We start from the raw sequence: 17,550 nt of genomic DNA, 5'->3' as shown, positions 1-17,550 counted from the left end.
ACTGTATGATTTCTAAGTTTCTTTCCTGCTCTAAACTGTGATTTTCACAACAAAGTATCATCTATTAAATACTACGCTGGGGCACCTACATGCTGTATTCTTGTCACCAGGAAGCTAATGTACTTTTCAAGTTGTCTAGTAATACCAGAAAGCAGCAGTTTATTGAACTTGTAGGATATGACTGAGCAGCAACTGGAGAATCAAAAGTGGTGGTGAGTATAAGGCCAAGACTGCCATGGACCTAGTACAAGGTATTTTAGCCAATGGAAAGTTAAAAGGACCGAAGTCACGGCAGCCTGTGTCTTTAATATGGTCTGACAAAGTGGACACTGACAATATCATCTTATTAATAAAATGAAGAATATCTGATAGCTCCTAAACAGTCTTCTATTTAAACAGAGATAACTTTTTTGGGTTTTTTTTTTTTGCTTCCTTAGATTTATATAATCTTACTTTTCAATGAAATTAAGAACGGACTAAGCATTTCACAGGTTATAAACTATATGACTTTAGATCAAGAGTACATTATTTCAGCATGATCTGTCATTCTGTCCAATTTTTGGAAGGCATTTATTTATCATGCCTCCTCTAGGATAAGCTGATCACCTGAAATCTCACTATGACATTGGGAGACTGGTAACACCTTACCTCTTTCTGTTGCTTCTCCTTTGGTTTGCTAACTCCTCCCAAAGCCTTCCTGTATAGAGGGCTCAGAACTTTCATGGTAACTCTCCACTTTCCATCATCATCTTTGCTTGGTTTGATCCCACTGAAAATCTCTCTCCCCCTCCCCCTTTCTCAGTTTCTTTTTGTGTTTTGTTTCTTCCTTTCTACTGCAAACTCTTCAAGGGCAGGGACTATGTTTCTTTTTCTTATTTTTTTATCCTCAGCAGATAGCACAGTGCCTGGAACATAGTATGCACTTGATAAATGTTTGCTGAATTGAACTGGTGATTATACACCATATTCACCCTTATAAATATCCTATACTCACCCAGTCACAGTATACTCATATTAAGTCTCCTTATAATTCTGCTGTGAAAAAATGCAACTGCCTTCTTCATTTAATTAAAAAAAATGCATTATTTACTTGAAAATAAATCTATTAAGTTTCACATATTAAAGAACACTCAATATCAAGTTCACAAGTAAAAAATATGTAGTTGTCTTCCATTATCTTTCTACTAAGAACTGAAAATCATCACAAATTCTAGTGTTTTCTTTGCTGTAAATAATTTGAAAAAAACATAATCTTTCCCTTGAACTTATTTCCTAAGTGGAAATTCTTCACTTTGCTGAAAGCTAAGGAGTCTTTTCTAGTCTTGGGGGTCCCAGCTGCTATAATGCTACATTAATTACAATGACCACTTAGCATTAGGGTGTCTCCCAAGCATTATGTGATGTTCTGTCTTGTGGATACCAACCTCTGGGAAGTCTCTGAGTACTTCAGACATTTCATTTCCTCTTTCTCCACAACCCACATAGATGATCACATCACTGTTGGAATACTTTGATAAAGACTGTGATATCACAGTTTTTCCACAGCCAAAAGCACCAGGGATAGCAGTAGTTCCTCCTTGTACACATCTGGACAAAGAAAATGGGTCTAGATCATTCACTTTCTAGTGAAGCAAGAAAACCATATATATGGCAATATAGCACTTCTATTCCTAAGAAAGTAAAAATACCTAGATAATGAAGAAAGCTTTTTCCTTTTTAAAAAAAGTATTTATAGAAGAAATCACTTTCATTAGATAGTTTGGAGGAACTTTAAAAGAGGACTGCAATGCTTTTTAGACATGATTTTTTTTTCCAGGAAATTTTACAAAGCACTCTTCTTTTGAATATGGGAGAGAATAATTTATTCTAACACAGGGCATGGTAGAAAAAGTTCTACTACCTGGAGATGGTACTTGGGTTTAAATCTCATTCATGACATTACTGGCTGTAATACCATGGACAAAACATTTTTAACCTTTCTCAGTCTCAGTTTCCTAATCTGTAAAATGGGTGGCATCATCATCACCATCATTTACCTTCCCAGGTTCATGCGAAGATCACATGAAAATACATGTATGGCATTTAGAAAACTTAAAACTGTTTTCTAAGGGTGTCTCCTGTTAGTAATGGCATGTGGATAACCCATGGCAAGATTAGCACAAACAGTCCCAACCAGAGACTAGCCAACACAGAGTGTGCTTACGGGAAAAGGGCATCCAGGACTCGCTGGCCAGTTAACAAAGGGTGATTGGCGGGCAACTTCTCAGTGACAGGACGGACTTGACGGACAGGCCACACTTGGACCATGGTGAACTTCTCTTTTATTCCCTCAAATTCAAGCTCTAAGACAACATCCTATAAGAGGACAACAAAATTTGCTATCAAACTGAATGTTTCTTATTCTAACTAACAAAATTATAAATTATAATATTTAATCTAAGTATCTGATATATTTCAACAAGAGAACCATAATCAATTTGAACAACATTAAACTATAATTTTTTGAAGTTTTATCCCTCTTATATGCTCATACCATTACAAAATTAGGTACATAAATATAAATAGATGAGAGGAAAGCAAAGTCTGCTGGATTCCTATAGGAGCAGAACAACAAGAGGGCAGAGTTTAAGAGGGGAAAATGAACTCAAGAAATTTCTCCTCTCTCTTAATCAAAACAAATAAGAATATACTTTGTAGCCCTTATTCCAAGACAAATCCTGCTAAAAAGTCCTAATTAAAATAAGAATTACAAGAATTCTTCCTGAAGTTAAGTTTTAATTAGTTAAGGAGAGCATTAGTTGAAGCTAAGTGTTACTTAGGGAACTAAAAAGACAAACATGACATGGGGATAAGAATTATATTCTCCAAAATGTTTGAAAGATACTTACCGAGGCATCATAGTTGCCAGGTGGAGCAATGTATGTCACCGTACCTCGGTTTCGGGGTGGCAGCATAATTTTATGTTTGATGAGGGAGTTCTCGTTTACTAATCCATAAATATCGCCACCAGTGATATGACTGCCAACCTAGAGAACACATGGTTGTTTTATTAATTTTAAAACAAATGCTCATCAGTTCACCTCCACTAGCATAATCCTGGGGTCTTGCCTGATTTGTAAGTACATCACTGCTACCATTTCACTGAATATGGTTGCTATAAAAAATGAAAAATTCAAAATATATTTTGTAGTTTATTTGGGATTATACTATAATCACACAGAATCTCCTAGTGTTGTTTCCTTCATTCCAACCTCTTTTCCCTTCGAGCTCTGAACTCTATGATCTTCTTTGCAAAAACATTAGAAGATCTTGGTCACTGAGCCACAACATACCCGAAGGTTTTTAGAAGGTGCAAAATCCCATTTGATATCTCTGCTAAGAGCAGATACATTTACACCTCTGGGAATGTAAATGCTTTGAGTTTGATGGCTGATGTCTGACAAAGGCCTCTGAATGCCATCAAAAATGGCTCCCATTATGCCAGGACCTAGCTCCACAGAGAGGGGTTTGCCAGTCCGGAGTACTGGATCACCAACAGCTACACCAGCTGGAAATGATAAGCTAAGGAAAAACTTGACATAAAAGTTTTAACAGAAATAAAGCACTATGGCTGCATACATATTACAAAATGTTGAAGTACTATATTACAGCAGAAACAAAACTATGAATGATGGACACATACTTTAAAGTTTAATATTAGTGCCTAAAGTCAAGTCCAATTCTTAGTAATAAGTTCAAAATTCACAAATTAAAGATATACTTAAGAATCTGGAAGTGATTTATATGAGGAAAGAGATGAAAACCACAGAAAAATGGAGGTAAGGAGGTAAAAAATTCAGAAACTGACTGAAAACTGATAATAATTAAATTCACAGATGTTATAACTCCTAATTTCATAGCTTTTTCCTAAGGTACATTTTCTGAATCACCATACTTTGAGTTATAGTTTCGGAAAAACATATTAAATGTCTACTATTTGCAAGACTTTTAAAAAAAATTAATTTATTTTGAGTTATCAACAATCACTTCCATAAGCTTTTGAGTTTTAAATTTTTCTCCCCCTCCTTGCCCACCTCCCTCCCCAAGACAGTGTGCAATCTGATGTAGGCTATACATATACATTCCTACTAAATATATTTTCATATTAGTGATGTTGTAAGGAAGAATTAGAACCAACAAGAGGAACCACAAGAAAGAGAAAACGAAACAGAAGAAAAAAAAATAGCAAATAGTATGCTTTGATCTGCATTCAAACTCCACAGTTCTTTCTTTGGACGTGGATAGCATTTTCCATGAGACTTTTGGAGATGTCTTATATCCTTGTATTGCTGAGAGGACTAAGTCTATTAAAGTTAGTCATCACACAATGTGGCTGTTACTGTGTACAATGATTTCCTGGTTCTGCTCACTTCACTCAGCATCAGTCCGTACAAGTCTTTCCAGGTTTTCCTGAAGTCTGCTTGCTCATCATTTCTTATAGCACAATAGTATTCCATTATATTCATATACCACAACTTGTTCAGCCATTCCCTAACTGATGGGCATCCCCTCAATTTCCAATTCTTTGCCACCACAAAAAAAAGTTGCTATAAATATTTTTGTACATGGGGTCCTTTCCCCATTTTTATGATCTCTTTGGGATACAACCCCAGAAGTGCTATTGCTGGGTCAAAGGGTGTATTTGCAAGACCTTTAATAAATTTCTTACAAGCCTAGTGCTGTGCACTATGGCTGCAAAGACAAAACAAATAAACAAACAAAAAAAGGCAGGCTTTGCCTGTAAGGAACCTTGATTCTATCTATGGGGATACAACATGTAAGCAGACAAACATGTACATGATCATCTGAAGTATAAGAGAGCAAAAATAGCAAAGGGGTTCACAAAAGACTTCCTACGGGAGGAACACACAAGCTGGATAAATGTTGGAGAAGATGTGGGAAAATAGGAACACTAATGCATTGTTGGTGGAGTTGTGAAATGATCCAACCATTTTGGAGAGCAATTTGGAACTATGCCCAAAGGGCTATAAAACTGTGCATACCCTTTGATCCAGCAATAGCACTTCTGGGGCTGTATCCCAAAGAGATCATAAAAATGGGAAAAGGACCCACATGTACAAAAATATTTATAGCAACTCTTTTTGTGGTGGCAAAGAATTGGAAATTGAGGGGATGCCCATCAGTTGGGGAATGGCTGAACAAGTTGTGGTATAGGAATGTGATGAAATGCTATTGTGCTATAAGAAATGATGAGCAGGCAGACTTCAGAAAAACCTGGAAAGATTTGAATGGATTGAATGTATTGTATGAGTGAAGTTAGCAGAACCAGGAGAACATTGTACACAGTAACAGTCACATTGTGTGATGACTAACTTTGATAGACTGAGCCCTTCTCAGCAATGCATGGATCTAAGACATCTCCAAAAGTCTCATGATGGAAAATGCTATCCACATCCAAAGAAAGAACTATGGTGTTTGAATGCAGATCGAAGCATACTATTTGCTCTTTTATTCTTATGTTTTGTTTTGTTTCCTCTTTCTTGTGGTTCCTCCTATTAGTTCTAATTCTTCCTTACAACATGACTAATGTGAAAATATGTTTAATAGGAATGTATATGTATGGCCTATATCAGATTGCACACTGTCTTGGGGAGGGAGGTGGGCAGGGAAGGAGAGAAAAATTTAAAACTCAAAGGCTTATGGAAGTGATTGTTGATAAATCAAAATAAATTAATAAAAAAAATTTTAAAAAGAGAAAAAAAAGGATTCTCTCAGAGAAATAAATATTATTATATATTACTAACATTCATTTACATGGTTATTGTTTGACTGTTTTCCTTAACAATGTCATCATGCTACCTCTAGGTTTAGGATACAACTTAAATCCAAATTTTTTCGTTTTAAGAAATAGGCAATTTCTTACAAATCTTTCTGGACAAGATAGTGATTCACTATTTCTAGTGCTTTCCCTTTCTGAGTAGCTGCTCCCTTTTCCCCTGTTACCCCAATCTATTTTGCTATACGTTAGAGGGTTTTGTGTGTATATGTATTTTTAAATATCATGCTTCTGATTTTGTAAATTAAAATCTGAAAACTACAACTGCTGCTTCTGCCTTTGGTATAAAATTCTTGATATTGTGAAAAGAGCAGTGCTTGTCCATTAACAAGAAGGATACAGGTTTCTTCATACACCTGGAGAGTGGCCATCTCACCTTCCAATCGAATAATTTCTCCAACCAGTTCGCTATGGCCCACTCTTACCAGTTCATACATAGCTGCACCGGCCATGTTACAGGCAGTGACCACTGTAATAAAAAACAATTGTCATGCGCTTTTATTTAAAATTAAAATATTTCAAGAGTACTTGATATAGTTAAAACCAAAGCTAAACACAATGTAATTTTATTCCTTGTATTTAAAGAAGCAAAGCAGCCACTGTGGATAAAAGAACATTTATAATAACTGGACAATAAAACTTACTTTCAGGAGCATAAGGAAAGGGACAAATAACATTTGTTGAAAAGATTCTTTAGATAATGTATATGAAGGTACTTTGAAAAGTAAAAAGTAAATGATACAAATTATACAAGTATAATTAGTATTTATTATAGTAAATATCTGGCAATGGTTAGGAAAAAGGGTATTCTACTTAATGGAGATGAATTACATGCAAGGATTGCCAATTTTCAGAGAATTAAAATATGATAAAAACAGAAACCAAAGCTATTCTACAGAGCTCCAGGTGGTAGGATGCCAGACTATCCTATTACCAACATTTGATGTGAAATAGGTCCTTCTGATTAAAGCAGCACCTCATCATAATGATCATAATGATCCAGATACCTGGACAAAGTCTGAATCCACTAAGTTACACAAGCAAGACAACACAGCCAAGTAAACCCAATTGACAGGCTGGTTGTTGGAGAGGAGGAAGAGACCTGTTTTTTTCAGATCTAAACTGAAGTAAGCCTGCTTAGTATTAGGCCTACTGGTACATTTGGTTAAAACTACATAATAGTGAATATTCGAGGAAGAATTATTGTAAAACCTAGGTTTAATATGAGCATTTTAATGAACTGCTGGGGTAGAACACTATCAGTTATGAAAATAGTCACGGATGCTGGTAATTAGCCCAAACAGCAAGTATGAAATCAAAAATTAAATATCAGCCTCTGCTAATCCAGACACTAATACTCTCATTATGATGAACAAGAAGCATCTTTTTTTTTTAAACTATGAACCAAAGACAAAAATTTTGATAAAAAGATAAAAAAAAGAGGACTATATGTGAACACATGAACTTATGTAGGTAGTTTGCTTTTTAAGTGTATAGTAAATTTAATGAGGTAGTAATAAAACTGCCATTTGTTTGTATCCCTCTTCGAACTTTGTTTTCATGTGGTTTGTCCTTTTTGGCATCTCTATCACCATCCATTAACTCATCCCACCAATATAATCTGCCCTGCTCCCAATAAATAACACGTAAATAAATAAATAAATAACAAATCAACATATTGATCACATCTGAAAAGTGTGGGAGAGAAGTATTTTACAAAAGCAAAGCTACTCATGAGAAAGTTTCCAGGGATGGATGTGATTATATAAAAAAGTTTAAATTCATATAACAAACACAACAACTTTGAGTATCCTTATAAAAGAACATGAAAAAATTTAAAGTCAATGCTTCACCTGGTTAGTAAAAAAGGGCAAGGGAAGACATGCTAACTTTTCCAGTTTAGCTCAAACACTGCCCATTATGTACATGGTACTGTACCTAATAACTTCCATTTTCAGATCCAGCTAGAAAACGACAACTTAGAGCTGAAGGAACCTTTGAGGTCACTTGGTTCAATACCCTCACTGTATAAAAGAGGAAACTGAGGCCTAGGAAAGTTAAATGACTTGCCCAAGATCATGGTGACTTGCCCAAGAATCTAGGTCCTCTGACCAGTAAAGTTGGCCGGTGCTCTTTTTTCCACCGTGTCCCACTCCACTATGGAAACTAGTTGTTTTCTGTCTTTTAGACTCCAAATGCATTTCTTCTTGACAAAGAAAACAGAAGCAAAATATGAAATGAATGGCTGTTTTCTTTCAATTGTCTGCTATCACTGTGCCATCCACTTCCTCCTTTCCAGTATTCTTATACTTCATTTCCTTTTACACACTCCACAATTCAGTCATACTGGACTACTTTGTTGCCCCTCAAACACAATACTATATCTTCTCCTAATCCCTACCCCAGCTGCTACAGTCATCAATTAATGGGGAGAAGGTTGCTGATTCCAGTTATGGAATATCTGTTATATTATTTTCCATTTCCCCCAAGTTATTTCATCGTGTCCTGAGACCTATAGGCTAAGCTAAGTTTTCTTTTACTTTCTCTAAAGCATTTATAAGGACAAGTATTGTGTATGTATAAGGAAGACTATGAGGAAGTTGGCGTCACTGGAGCAAGAACTCATGTTAGAAGTATAATGGAACCAATTTAAAACCTTGTTTAAATTTCTGTTAAAATTTTTTATTTCCTACAAGGGACAATTAATTTAATTAGAGCTATTCTGAAAGGTTTTTGACAGCAGAAGTTTTTCTCTTTAGCACAAAGAATGATAAATTTTATCAGTGACTCAAAAATTAGGTTTGTTGAATTAAACAGGGATGAAACACTAACATAGAGGATCTTTTGAGCATGGGAGTTGGAAGGAACTGTAGCATAATTAACCTATGTCCCTTTGTGGTCTGATCTGGAAATCTAGACATGGAAACTAAAACCTGCCTTTTAATTAGCTAAAATAGACCAGGCCTGGCAAATATATTGTCTGTGGCTGAGATAGAGATACAACTGTCTAGGGATACTCTGATGACAAAAACGTAAGGCCAAAGATTGAAGACAAGCTGTTAGGGTTTTTTATTTTAGGCAAAGAAATACAATATATTGGTAAAATACATAATTAAGGCATTTCAACAACAAGGCATTTGACAGTTTCTTATGATAACCTTGTGGAAAAGACTGAGAAAAGTGGATTGTACAACTCTATAGTAAGGCTGACTTATGTTAAATACACTGAGGAAAACAGGAAGCCCTACAGTTCGGTATACTGACTTCACAGTGGCTCAGGGAAAAGAGACCATGGGGAAGGGGGATTTTGGCTGATTAACTCAGTATAAACCAACACTATGATTCACCTCCTCCAAACCTAATGAGGCCTTAAAACTTTGGCAGCAGCTGGATGGCAACGTGGACAGACTTTCCTGGAGTTGAGTCAGGAAGATCTAAGTTCAAATTCAGCTTCAGACACTGTGAGACCTTAAGAAAGTAAGTCACTTTACTTTGTTGGTCTCAATTTCCTCACCTGTAAAATGGGACCTATCTCCCTGTTGTGAGGATCAAATGAGACAATATATTTGAAGCACTTAGCTTAGATCTGGAAGGGAAGGTAATATTGCAGCTAACACCCTGCTCCCCACCAATTTCCATCCTGAAACCTCCAAAAAGAAGAGAGCTGAATAATTTTGTCAGAGATGGGACTTTTCCTATACAAAATAGAAAGCTAGGAAGTCAACTTTGGAAGGAGCTGCCAAGTAATCACTCAGGACAAAAAGAACCCTCTTACTGTTTCCATCTAGTTGTAAGGTAAATTTTCTAAGGATTGTTTTATTCTTTATCATCTGTATTCCTAGCACTTAGTACAGTGCCTCATATACAGAAGTACCTAATAAATGCATGTTGATTGACTGGCCATGTAAGTCTTATGAATAGGCTTCTTCCTTTCTCCTTCTCTACTGGACATGGGTTACCACATAATCAACGTGAGAGGCATTTGTCACCACATGGAGGAAATGAGGTAGGTAGAAGAAAACCTATTAAATTTCTTTATCTCAAAACTTCTCAAACTCATAGGGCCCTAATTCCAATTGTTGTGATAAGTGACCCTCATTTGAATAGCCGAATAATTTTGAAGTTTCTAATTTTTTGGGAGGGGTGGGGAGTGCTAGGCAATGGGGTTAAGTGACTTGCCCAGGGTCACACAGCTAGTAAGTGTCAAGTATCTGAGGCCACATTTGAACTCAAGTCCTCCTGACTTCTATCCACTGCGCCACCTAGCTTTCTCTAATTTTTATTAATCATTTTTATTAAGCAAAATTTTGGGAGAAAAAAAAACCAAACTTTGATTTCTGTCCTCAAAGAAATTTCAATTTTGTTGTGAAGACTTAAATGAGCAAATAGTTAAACAGCTAACAGATTTAAAGAACAGTTCAAGACAACAGAAAAAGGTTACAGGAGTGTACACAATTATTGCTATAAATGTGTGGGGGAAGGAGAGATCACTGAAAGGCTAAGGTGGTTAGGGAAAGACTGACAAAGTAGAGGTATGGGCTGGTTCTTGAGAGGATGCCAAACATGTCTACTTGTGAGTGGTTCATGCGTTTCTATAAGAACAAACTCACCAATGAAATGAAGTAGCAGAACTTACCAGGTCCGGAGACACCATACACATAACCAAGCACACTTTCTTGCTCTTCATCACGAATTTTGGGCAGTTGGGAGAAATCCATCTTGTTAATTTACCTATACAGAACAAAACAAACAAATGGGATTTAGAGTTGAAAGGCTCTGAGACACCACTCAGTTAAACCAGACGGGGAAACTAAGACTCATAGAGGTGCTGTCACTTGCCTAAGGCTACCAGAGAAGTAAAGAGCAGACTGAAGATTTGAACCTGGGTACCCTAGCCCCACATTTTTTTCACCAGAACACTGATGTCTCCTATAATCAATATTTACCTTCAGATTCCCCTTCTCTGTTACTGCTTTCTTTCAAATTTAAGGGCAAAGTGGGGCTCTTAAAATAGTTAAAATTGCTTATTTCCTGACACAAACATTTATAATTAATGACATTTGTGTGAGTTTTGTTTTGTTGTTTACATCATGGCAATTTCTCCATCACATCCTACCTCATGCTAACCTCACTGAAACTCTTTCAGCCTCAGTTTCTTCATATGTAAAATAGAGATAACAATATCATCTACTTCACAAGGCAGTTGTAAGGATCAAGTGAGAAAAAAATAGATAAAATAACACACACATACACACACACACTCACACACACATAAATAAAAGCTAGATTTTTGATGCTACTGCCCCATCAAGGACATGTCCTTGTATGAGGAAAAAGTAAGACTAATTAAGCAAAACAGACCCCAATTCTAACTCTCCATACCCATAGTTTCCTACTTCTCTATCACAAAAAAGGTATATTTCATTTCTCTCTTCTCTAGGATAATAGTTACTTATTACAATTAATCTGAGTTCTACTGCCTTCCAGTTTTATTTTCATTAACACTATTATAGCCATGGTTGTCTTAGTTCTGCTTTCTTTGTATAGAATTCTCCCCTTGTTTCTCTGATTTCTTCATAGCCATTTCTCATGATGAAAAATATTCCATTGCACATGATAAATTTATTCAGGAAATTTTCAATTAATGAGCTTTGTTGCCAATTTTTTACTATTTCAAAGTACTGTTATGAATATTTTGTTTTACACAGGATTCTTCTTTCTGTCATCAAATGTACTTAAATAATTATATTTAATGTTAGCAGTAACTTTAGTAACAGATATCATAGCATTCTGTTAACAAGTACATTATCACCAGGGAAAGAAATGAAAACTTCCAACCTGAAATTCATCTAAAATATATACTATAGGGATAGAGGCTGGACTTATGATTTATCTCCCTCTACCAAAACAAATCAGCACTCTCTCTGAAACCAATCTATGTCAGAAGCGGGGCTTGAACCAGGTCTTCTTGACTCACTTCCTGACTTCATTTCAGTACGGCTGCCTCTAAAATAAAAATACTTCATTAAATTTTACCAGTGTCTGCCTACTGAGCTCTTGTTATTTGTCGAGTACCATACTCAATAGTCCCTGTCCTCAAGAAAGAACACTAGAGACTCAGGGCAACCTTTTCATTTTACACATGAGAAAATCATGATTTCAAGAATCAGAGATTTCAGAGATCAGGAAAAGCTTCACGGATGAAGTGTGACCAGGGTAGTAAGGCTTCGAAAGAGAGAAACTTCAGCCAATTGAGAGGAATCTATTCTAGGTAGGACAACTTATGTGACTAGTACAGGCAAATGCAGAAAGGCCAGAAAGGCAGGATGAGACTTAGAAAATGTTAAGTAGTTTACTTTGGATGAAACACAGGCGTGTGATTCAAAATCACTGAATCTCACAATTTAAAGGCATCTCAGAGGTCACCAGTCTAACATTCACTGGTGTACAGTCAAGACTCTAAAAAATATCTCCAGTGAAGAAAATTTTACTGTTATCCAAACAGGTCTAATTATTTGGAGGGTTTTCTTTACATTGGTCTTACTAAATTTGTCTCTGTACATTGCTCCCTGGGTCAAGAAAGCAACATGACAAAACACTAGAAGACCGGTATAGACAACAAATATTTTAACTTCGTTAAGAGTGATAGATCAGCTTAGCACTGTTGGGGAGAACTCATGGAAGATGTATGAACTAAGCTGGACCTGAAGGATGATACTTCATTTTTTAGTGAGTTTGACTGTGACCTCTAGGGTTCATTCTAGAACAAAGGCATTCTGGGTTAGGAGAAAGGAATGAACAGAACCACAGCAGCAAGGAAAAGCACAGAATAGTTAGGGCAAAGTAAATAGTCAGGAGTAGAAGATTTACAGGGAAATCTAGAGAGATAAGAAGTCTGGAGAGATAGGCTGGTATGAGATTTCAGAGGGCCCAAAATGCTAAGTTGTGTATGGCCTTTATTTTGCAGGCAACTGGGTGTCACTGAAGTTTTATTTTTTTAAGTTAAAATTTATGTTTCTCCCTGATCAGCAAAAATCTATTTACTTTACTTTATTCTCCGTAAAAAAAAAAAAGAGGGAGGAAAACCCAACTCCTGTTACAAACATATATAGTCAGGCAAAAACAAATTTCCACAAATATTTGTATGATTGATGTGGAAATCAGTTTTGCTTGACTATATATGTTTGTAATGGGAATTGTTTTTTCCCCCTATTTATCTAGATATATTTCTCTTTATATATCTATATATTTATATGTCTCATTTTTCACTTATTCCTTCAAATCTCTATCAAAGAGGTAGGTCAAATGTTTCATCATGAGTCCTCTGGTTGGTCACTGTATCAATCAGAGTTCTTAAGTCTTTCAAAGTTGTTTGTTGTCATTGTACAAACACTTCACTCTGAGTCAGTTCATGCAAGTCTTCTCAGGTTTCTTTGAAATCATTCTCTTCATCATTTCTTAGAGTGTAGTAGTATTCACAACTTGTTTAGTCATTCCTCAATTGACGGGCATCCTCTCAGTTTCCAATTCTTTCCACTGGAAAAAGACCTATAAACTTGTTTGAACATTCATAGGAGTTTGCAATGCTTAGGACTAATCTCTTTTTAATCCACTTGTCCATCATTCTATCTGCTTTTCTTTTTTCCCTATGCTGTTTCCCTGTTTAATGTAAAATGTATCTCTGCACCTAATAGTGTGTGTTTTATATTCTTCTCTCCTTTGAACAGGTCAGATGAGAGTGAGGTCCATGTGTCAGTTGCACTGCTCCCCCTCCTCCTTGTTCCACTGAAAGTCATTTTGATCAGTTTGTTTTTTTTTCTATCCATCTCATCTATAGACAGGGATGGTAATACTATCTGATCTTGTTAACACCCACCACTGTTCCACATTCACAATACATAGCTCTAAAATTCCTTTTGGCCATAATCTCATGTCCTTCAAGCAGTCCCCTGCCTCACTTGATAAACCTACTTTCTGTCCTTACTGCAACAAGTAGTCACTCCACCACTCCTGGGCTTGGCCTCATTATCCTCCTTTCAAAATCTCTTTTAGTTAGCCATTTCAGCTTTACACAGTCCTTCAACTCTTGAATCTCTTGCCTCACTGCTCTATCTCTTTCCAAATTCCATTGTTAGATTAGTTCCATTACGTGCCTTCTCCCCTCTTGTTAGCGTGCTCCTGGGAAATGTTTCATACCTCATTCTCTCCTTTGCTCTGATCTCAAAAGGACACAGTGGCATGTGTCCTTGCCAAAACCAAGTCACCAAGTCATCCAGTTGTAACCCCAATCCTATTTAACATGTCCTCGATGATAAACTTACTCCTTTAGGTATATGATCTCCCTTCCCTTTTCTTTCTCTCACTCCTCCTTTTCTTACTGTCTACCCCCATGCCCACATCTCCTTACCATACACTTAAAAAACTCTCCCTTCATCTTATGAGCCTTTCAAGTCATATTCTAGTATTGAGCAAACTCCTAAAAAAACTTCCACCATCTCATACCACTCACTTCTCAACCTCTTACAACATGGTTCTGTCCCTATCTCTCAACTGAAACTTCTCTCTCTGAAATCCCCAATTATTTCTATTAATAAATCTAATGGCTTTTCCTTAGTCTTCATGTTCATTATCTATCTGTAATTTTTGAAATTTACCCCCTCCACCATTCTGCTGTGGTTTTCTTTCTGTCTGACTCACATAATAATAACAACAGGCTAGCATTTTTATAGCACCTACATGTGCCAGGCACTTTGCTAATCACTTTACAAAACTGTCTCATTTGATGTTCACAAAAACCCTTAGATTTTTATCTATCACCTATGCTATTATTGTCATCTCTATTTTACAGTTGAGGAAACTGAGACAAAAGTTAAGTGACTTGCCCAAGGTCAAGTATCTGTTACCAGATTTGAATTCAGGTTTTCCTTATTTCAGGCTCAGATTTTTCTATCCACTATCTAGATACCTATCTCAATCTCCCTTGCAGGTTCTTTATCCATATTCCAAAAGTATTGTGTGAAGCCTAGGGCTCCATTCTGGGTCATCTTTTCTTTACTCCAGATGATCTGATCAGATCTCATAGGTTTAACTACCACCCCTATGCAAATGAGTAAAATTTACACCCCCAGCACTTATGTCTCTTTTAGTCTTCATTCTCACAATCCAAACTACCAAACTAGCTATTTTCACTTGGCTTGTTCCATACTCATTTCAAAATTAACAGGTCCAAAAGAAAACTTTATCATCTTTCCCCGTAAATGGACTTCTCTTAACTGTCCCTATTCTATTCAAGACACAATCATTTTTCTGGTCACCTAGGTTCAAAAACGCAACCATCCTCAATTCTTCATTCTCCCTCCCCTCCCCTCCCCAACCAGTAGCCCAGTCTTATCTATTCTATCTCAGCATTTTTCACATCCATTCTTTTCTACTCTACTTACACCACAAACACCCTATTTCAGGATCTCATCTTTTCTGCATGGACTAGTTTGATAGCTCCTAATTAGTTTTTGTACCTCTAGTCTCCTGCCTTTTTCAATCCATCTTCCACACAACTGCTAAATTTACATTTCCCACCAGATGCACAGCTTAGTTTCATCCCTACCATTATCATGTTATCCTCTTCTCCACTTGCCCCTCCCCCAATATTCCATTTCCTTGTCTGTCTTCACAGAGGCTGCCTCAATGCCTCCAGTGGCCTCCCTTCTCATCTCCAGCTCCTGGAACCCCTGGTTCCTTTCAATGGCCAGTTCAAGTCCCCACCTCCTTCAAAAGGCGTTTTCTCCCCAGTCCCAAGTAACTATGTGTTTATTTTCTATCTGTTGATACCCTGTACCTACCAGTAGAATGTAAGCTCCCTGAGGGTAGGGCCTGTTTTATTTCTGTATTTGCCTCCCTAAACATCCAGCAGAATGTCTTTAGTACATAGTGTGATTCTAATAGATTGGTAGCACGTGGCTGGATTTGGTAGTTGGGGGGCAGAGAAAGAGATTCATGGAAGCATGGTTAATTAAGGGAGGTAAGCATGATGTTTGGTTTTAGACAATGAGTTTAAAGAGATGATAGCAAGATACATATGAGGAACTATTTGGTAAGAATCTTAGAAAACATCAGGATCACATGGCACCTTCACAAAACTGATTGCAGTGTTGGGTTCAAGTCTTTGAATTATTAACTAAATTAACTGAATTATTAACTAAAACTATTAACAGTAACCCAATTAATTTATTTGCTTTCAGCTTTTCTTAGGGGAGCAGTCAGCTTACCGGCCAGAATGCCTTTTTTAGTAGCCATCCAATTTGTAGCCTTATTTCCTTCTCTAAATCCAATAATGTGGCCCATCAATTAGGTGGGGAGTTGGGGTAGAGAAGAGAGAGAAAGGAATCATGATAAAGAAACAAGTCATTTCCTTTCCCTTATTCCCAGGCTTTGCTATATAGCTGTAGCTTTACTTCAGGGAATAAACTGCTGGTCTCATGGTAATTTCCCATATACCCCTCAACCATGGAGAAGGAAAAGGAAACCATTGCATTCAAGCAATCTCCTTTGCTTTTCGGTTCAGGTTGCTGCTCAACTCCCTGAACTTATTTAGATGCAACAATTCAAAAAGCAATCCAAAATTTATCTATGCAGAGGTTTAACCTACTCCCTGACCACGTGGGACCTCAAAAAACAAACAGGCAAGCCCAAATCACTGGTGCTGTTCTGGCTAAGCCAGATGATGACATGACAAAAGAAAATAACAAGAGTAAATTCAGGATTTATGTGTTGCCAGAGCACCAATAACAAGGCTTCAACAGTAGTGGAAAACCTATAGGGCACAAAACACTGTTGTGTGCTAAGTTCCTTAATAAATTATATACAGGAACAATTTTGAAATACCTCATTCAAATCTACTCTGAATCAATTTATTCAATATTATCAAGTATTTAGTAAGTGCTTATCACATGCCAAAGGGGAAGGAGGGAAGCAACATTCCCTGTCCTCAAGGAGGGATTTTTTGGGTGGAGAGGGGGTGAGGAGGGAAAGATAACATTTACATAACAAGTATAAACAAAATAAATACCAAGCAGGGAGGGAGAACAGAGAAAGGTAGCTATAGTGGCTTCAGACCCTTACTAGTTATGTCACTTAGCCTCTGCCTCAGTTTCCTCAACTTTAAAATAGGGATATTAACAGAACCTTACCTTCCAGGGTAGTTCTGAGGATCAAATGAGGAAACATTTGTAATGCACTTAGCACAGTGCCTGGCACAGAGTAGGCACTTATATATGTATGGTATTTAATAGGTACTAGAAGTTTTCAATCTAAAAAAAATTGTTGCCTCTTTAAAACCTTTGCTCTAACAAGTAGCAAAACGCAGTGAGTGTGACACACAACTCTGCAGTGGTAAGAGAAACCAACTTGTAATCATAAAAGAAATGATTCCTACCTTGTTTAGGTGAAAAAAAAAAAATGAATTCAGTCTTAAAAACTGTTATTCTATTCTCCCATTCGGAAAGATGTAAAAAGCCTGCTGCAGAAGGAAAATTTCAGCAATACAACTGTAAGGATCACCTGATCCAAAGAGTGAGTCATCAGTCTCACCTTCACAAAACCCCATAAAACTCTGAAATGACAAATCACAGAGCCAGAGGCCCACTTTATTTCCATTTTGCCATGTATTTTCTAGATTTTGGAAGCACTATGTATGTTCTAACTTGGTGGTGTCAAAC

General features: G+C 36.8%; 1 protein-coding gene across 2 annotated transcripts in view; it reads right to left on the bottom strand.

Annotated features, from left to right (window-relative positions):
• ATP6V1A (ATPase H+ transporting V1 subunit A) overlaps nt 1-17,550 on the bottom strand; it is a 51,208-nt gene that overhangs the window by 15,937 nt on the left and 17,721 nt on the right. For both annotated transcript variants that reach the window (XM_027867307.1, XM_027867298.1), the window contains exons 2-7: nt 10,473-10,567; nt 6,177-6,305; nt 3,333-3,547; nt 2,889-3,026; nt 2,204-2,355; nt 1,425-1,587 (exon numbers count right to left, since the gene is read on the bottom strand). In XM_027867307.1, the coding sequence (XP_027723108.1) occupies nt 1,425-1,587; nt 2,204-2,355; nt 2,889-3,026; nt 3,333-3,547; nt 6,177-6,305; nt 10,473-10,554 (879 nt within the window). In that variant the 5' untranslated portion in view covers nt 10,555-10,567. The remainder of the gene's footprint in view (nt 1-1,424; nt 1,588-2,203; nt 2,356-2,888; nt 3,027-3,332; nt 3,548-6,176; nt 6,306-10,472; nt 10,568-17,550) is intronic.

Source organism: Vombatus ursinus, unplaced genomic scaffold (assembly GCF_900497805.2).
Source record: "Vombatus ursinus unplaced genomic scaffold, bare-nosed wombat genome assembly UNPS02001419.1, whole genome shotgun sequence".
NCBI lineage: Eukaryota > Metazoa > Chordata > Mammalia > Diprotodontia > Vombatidae > Vombatus > Vombatus ursinus.
The sequence above is the reverse complement of the archived record's forward strand: the minus strand, read 5'-3'. Positions and strand labels throughout refer to the sequence as shown.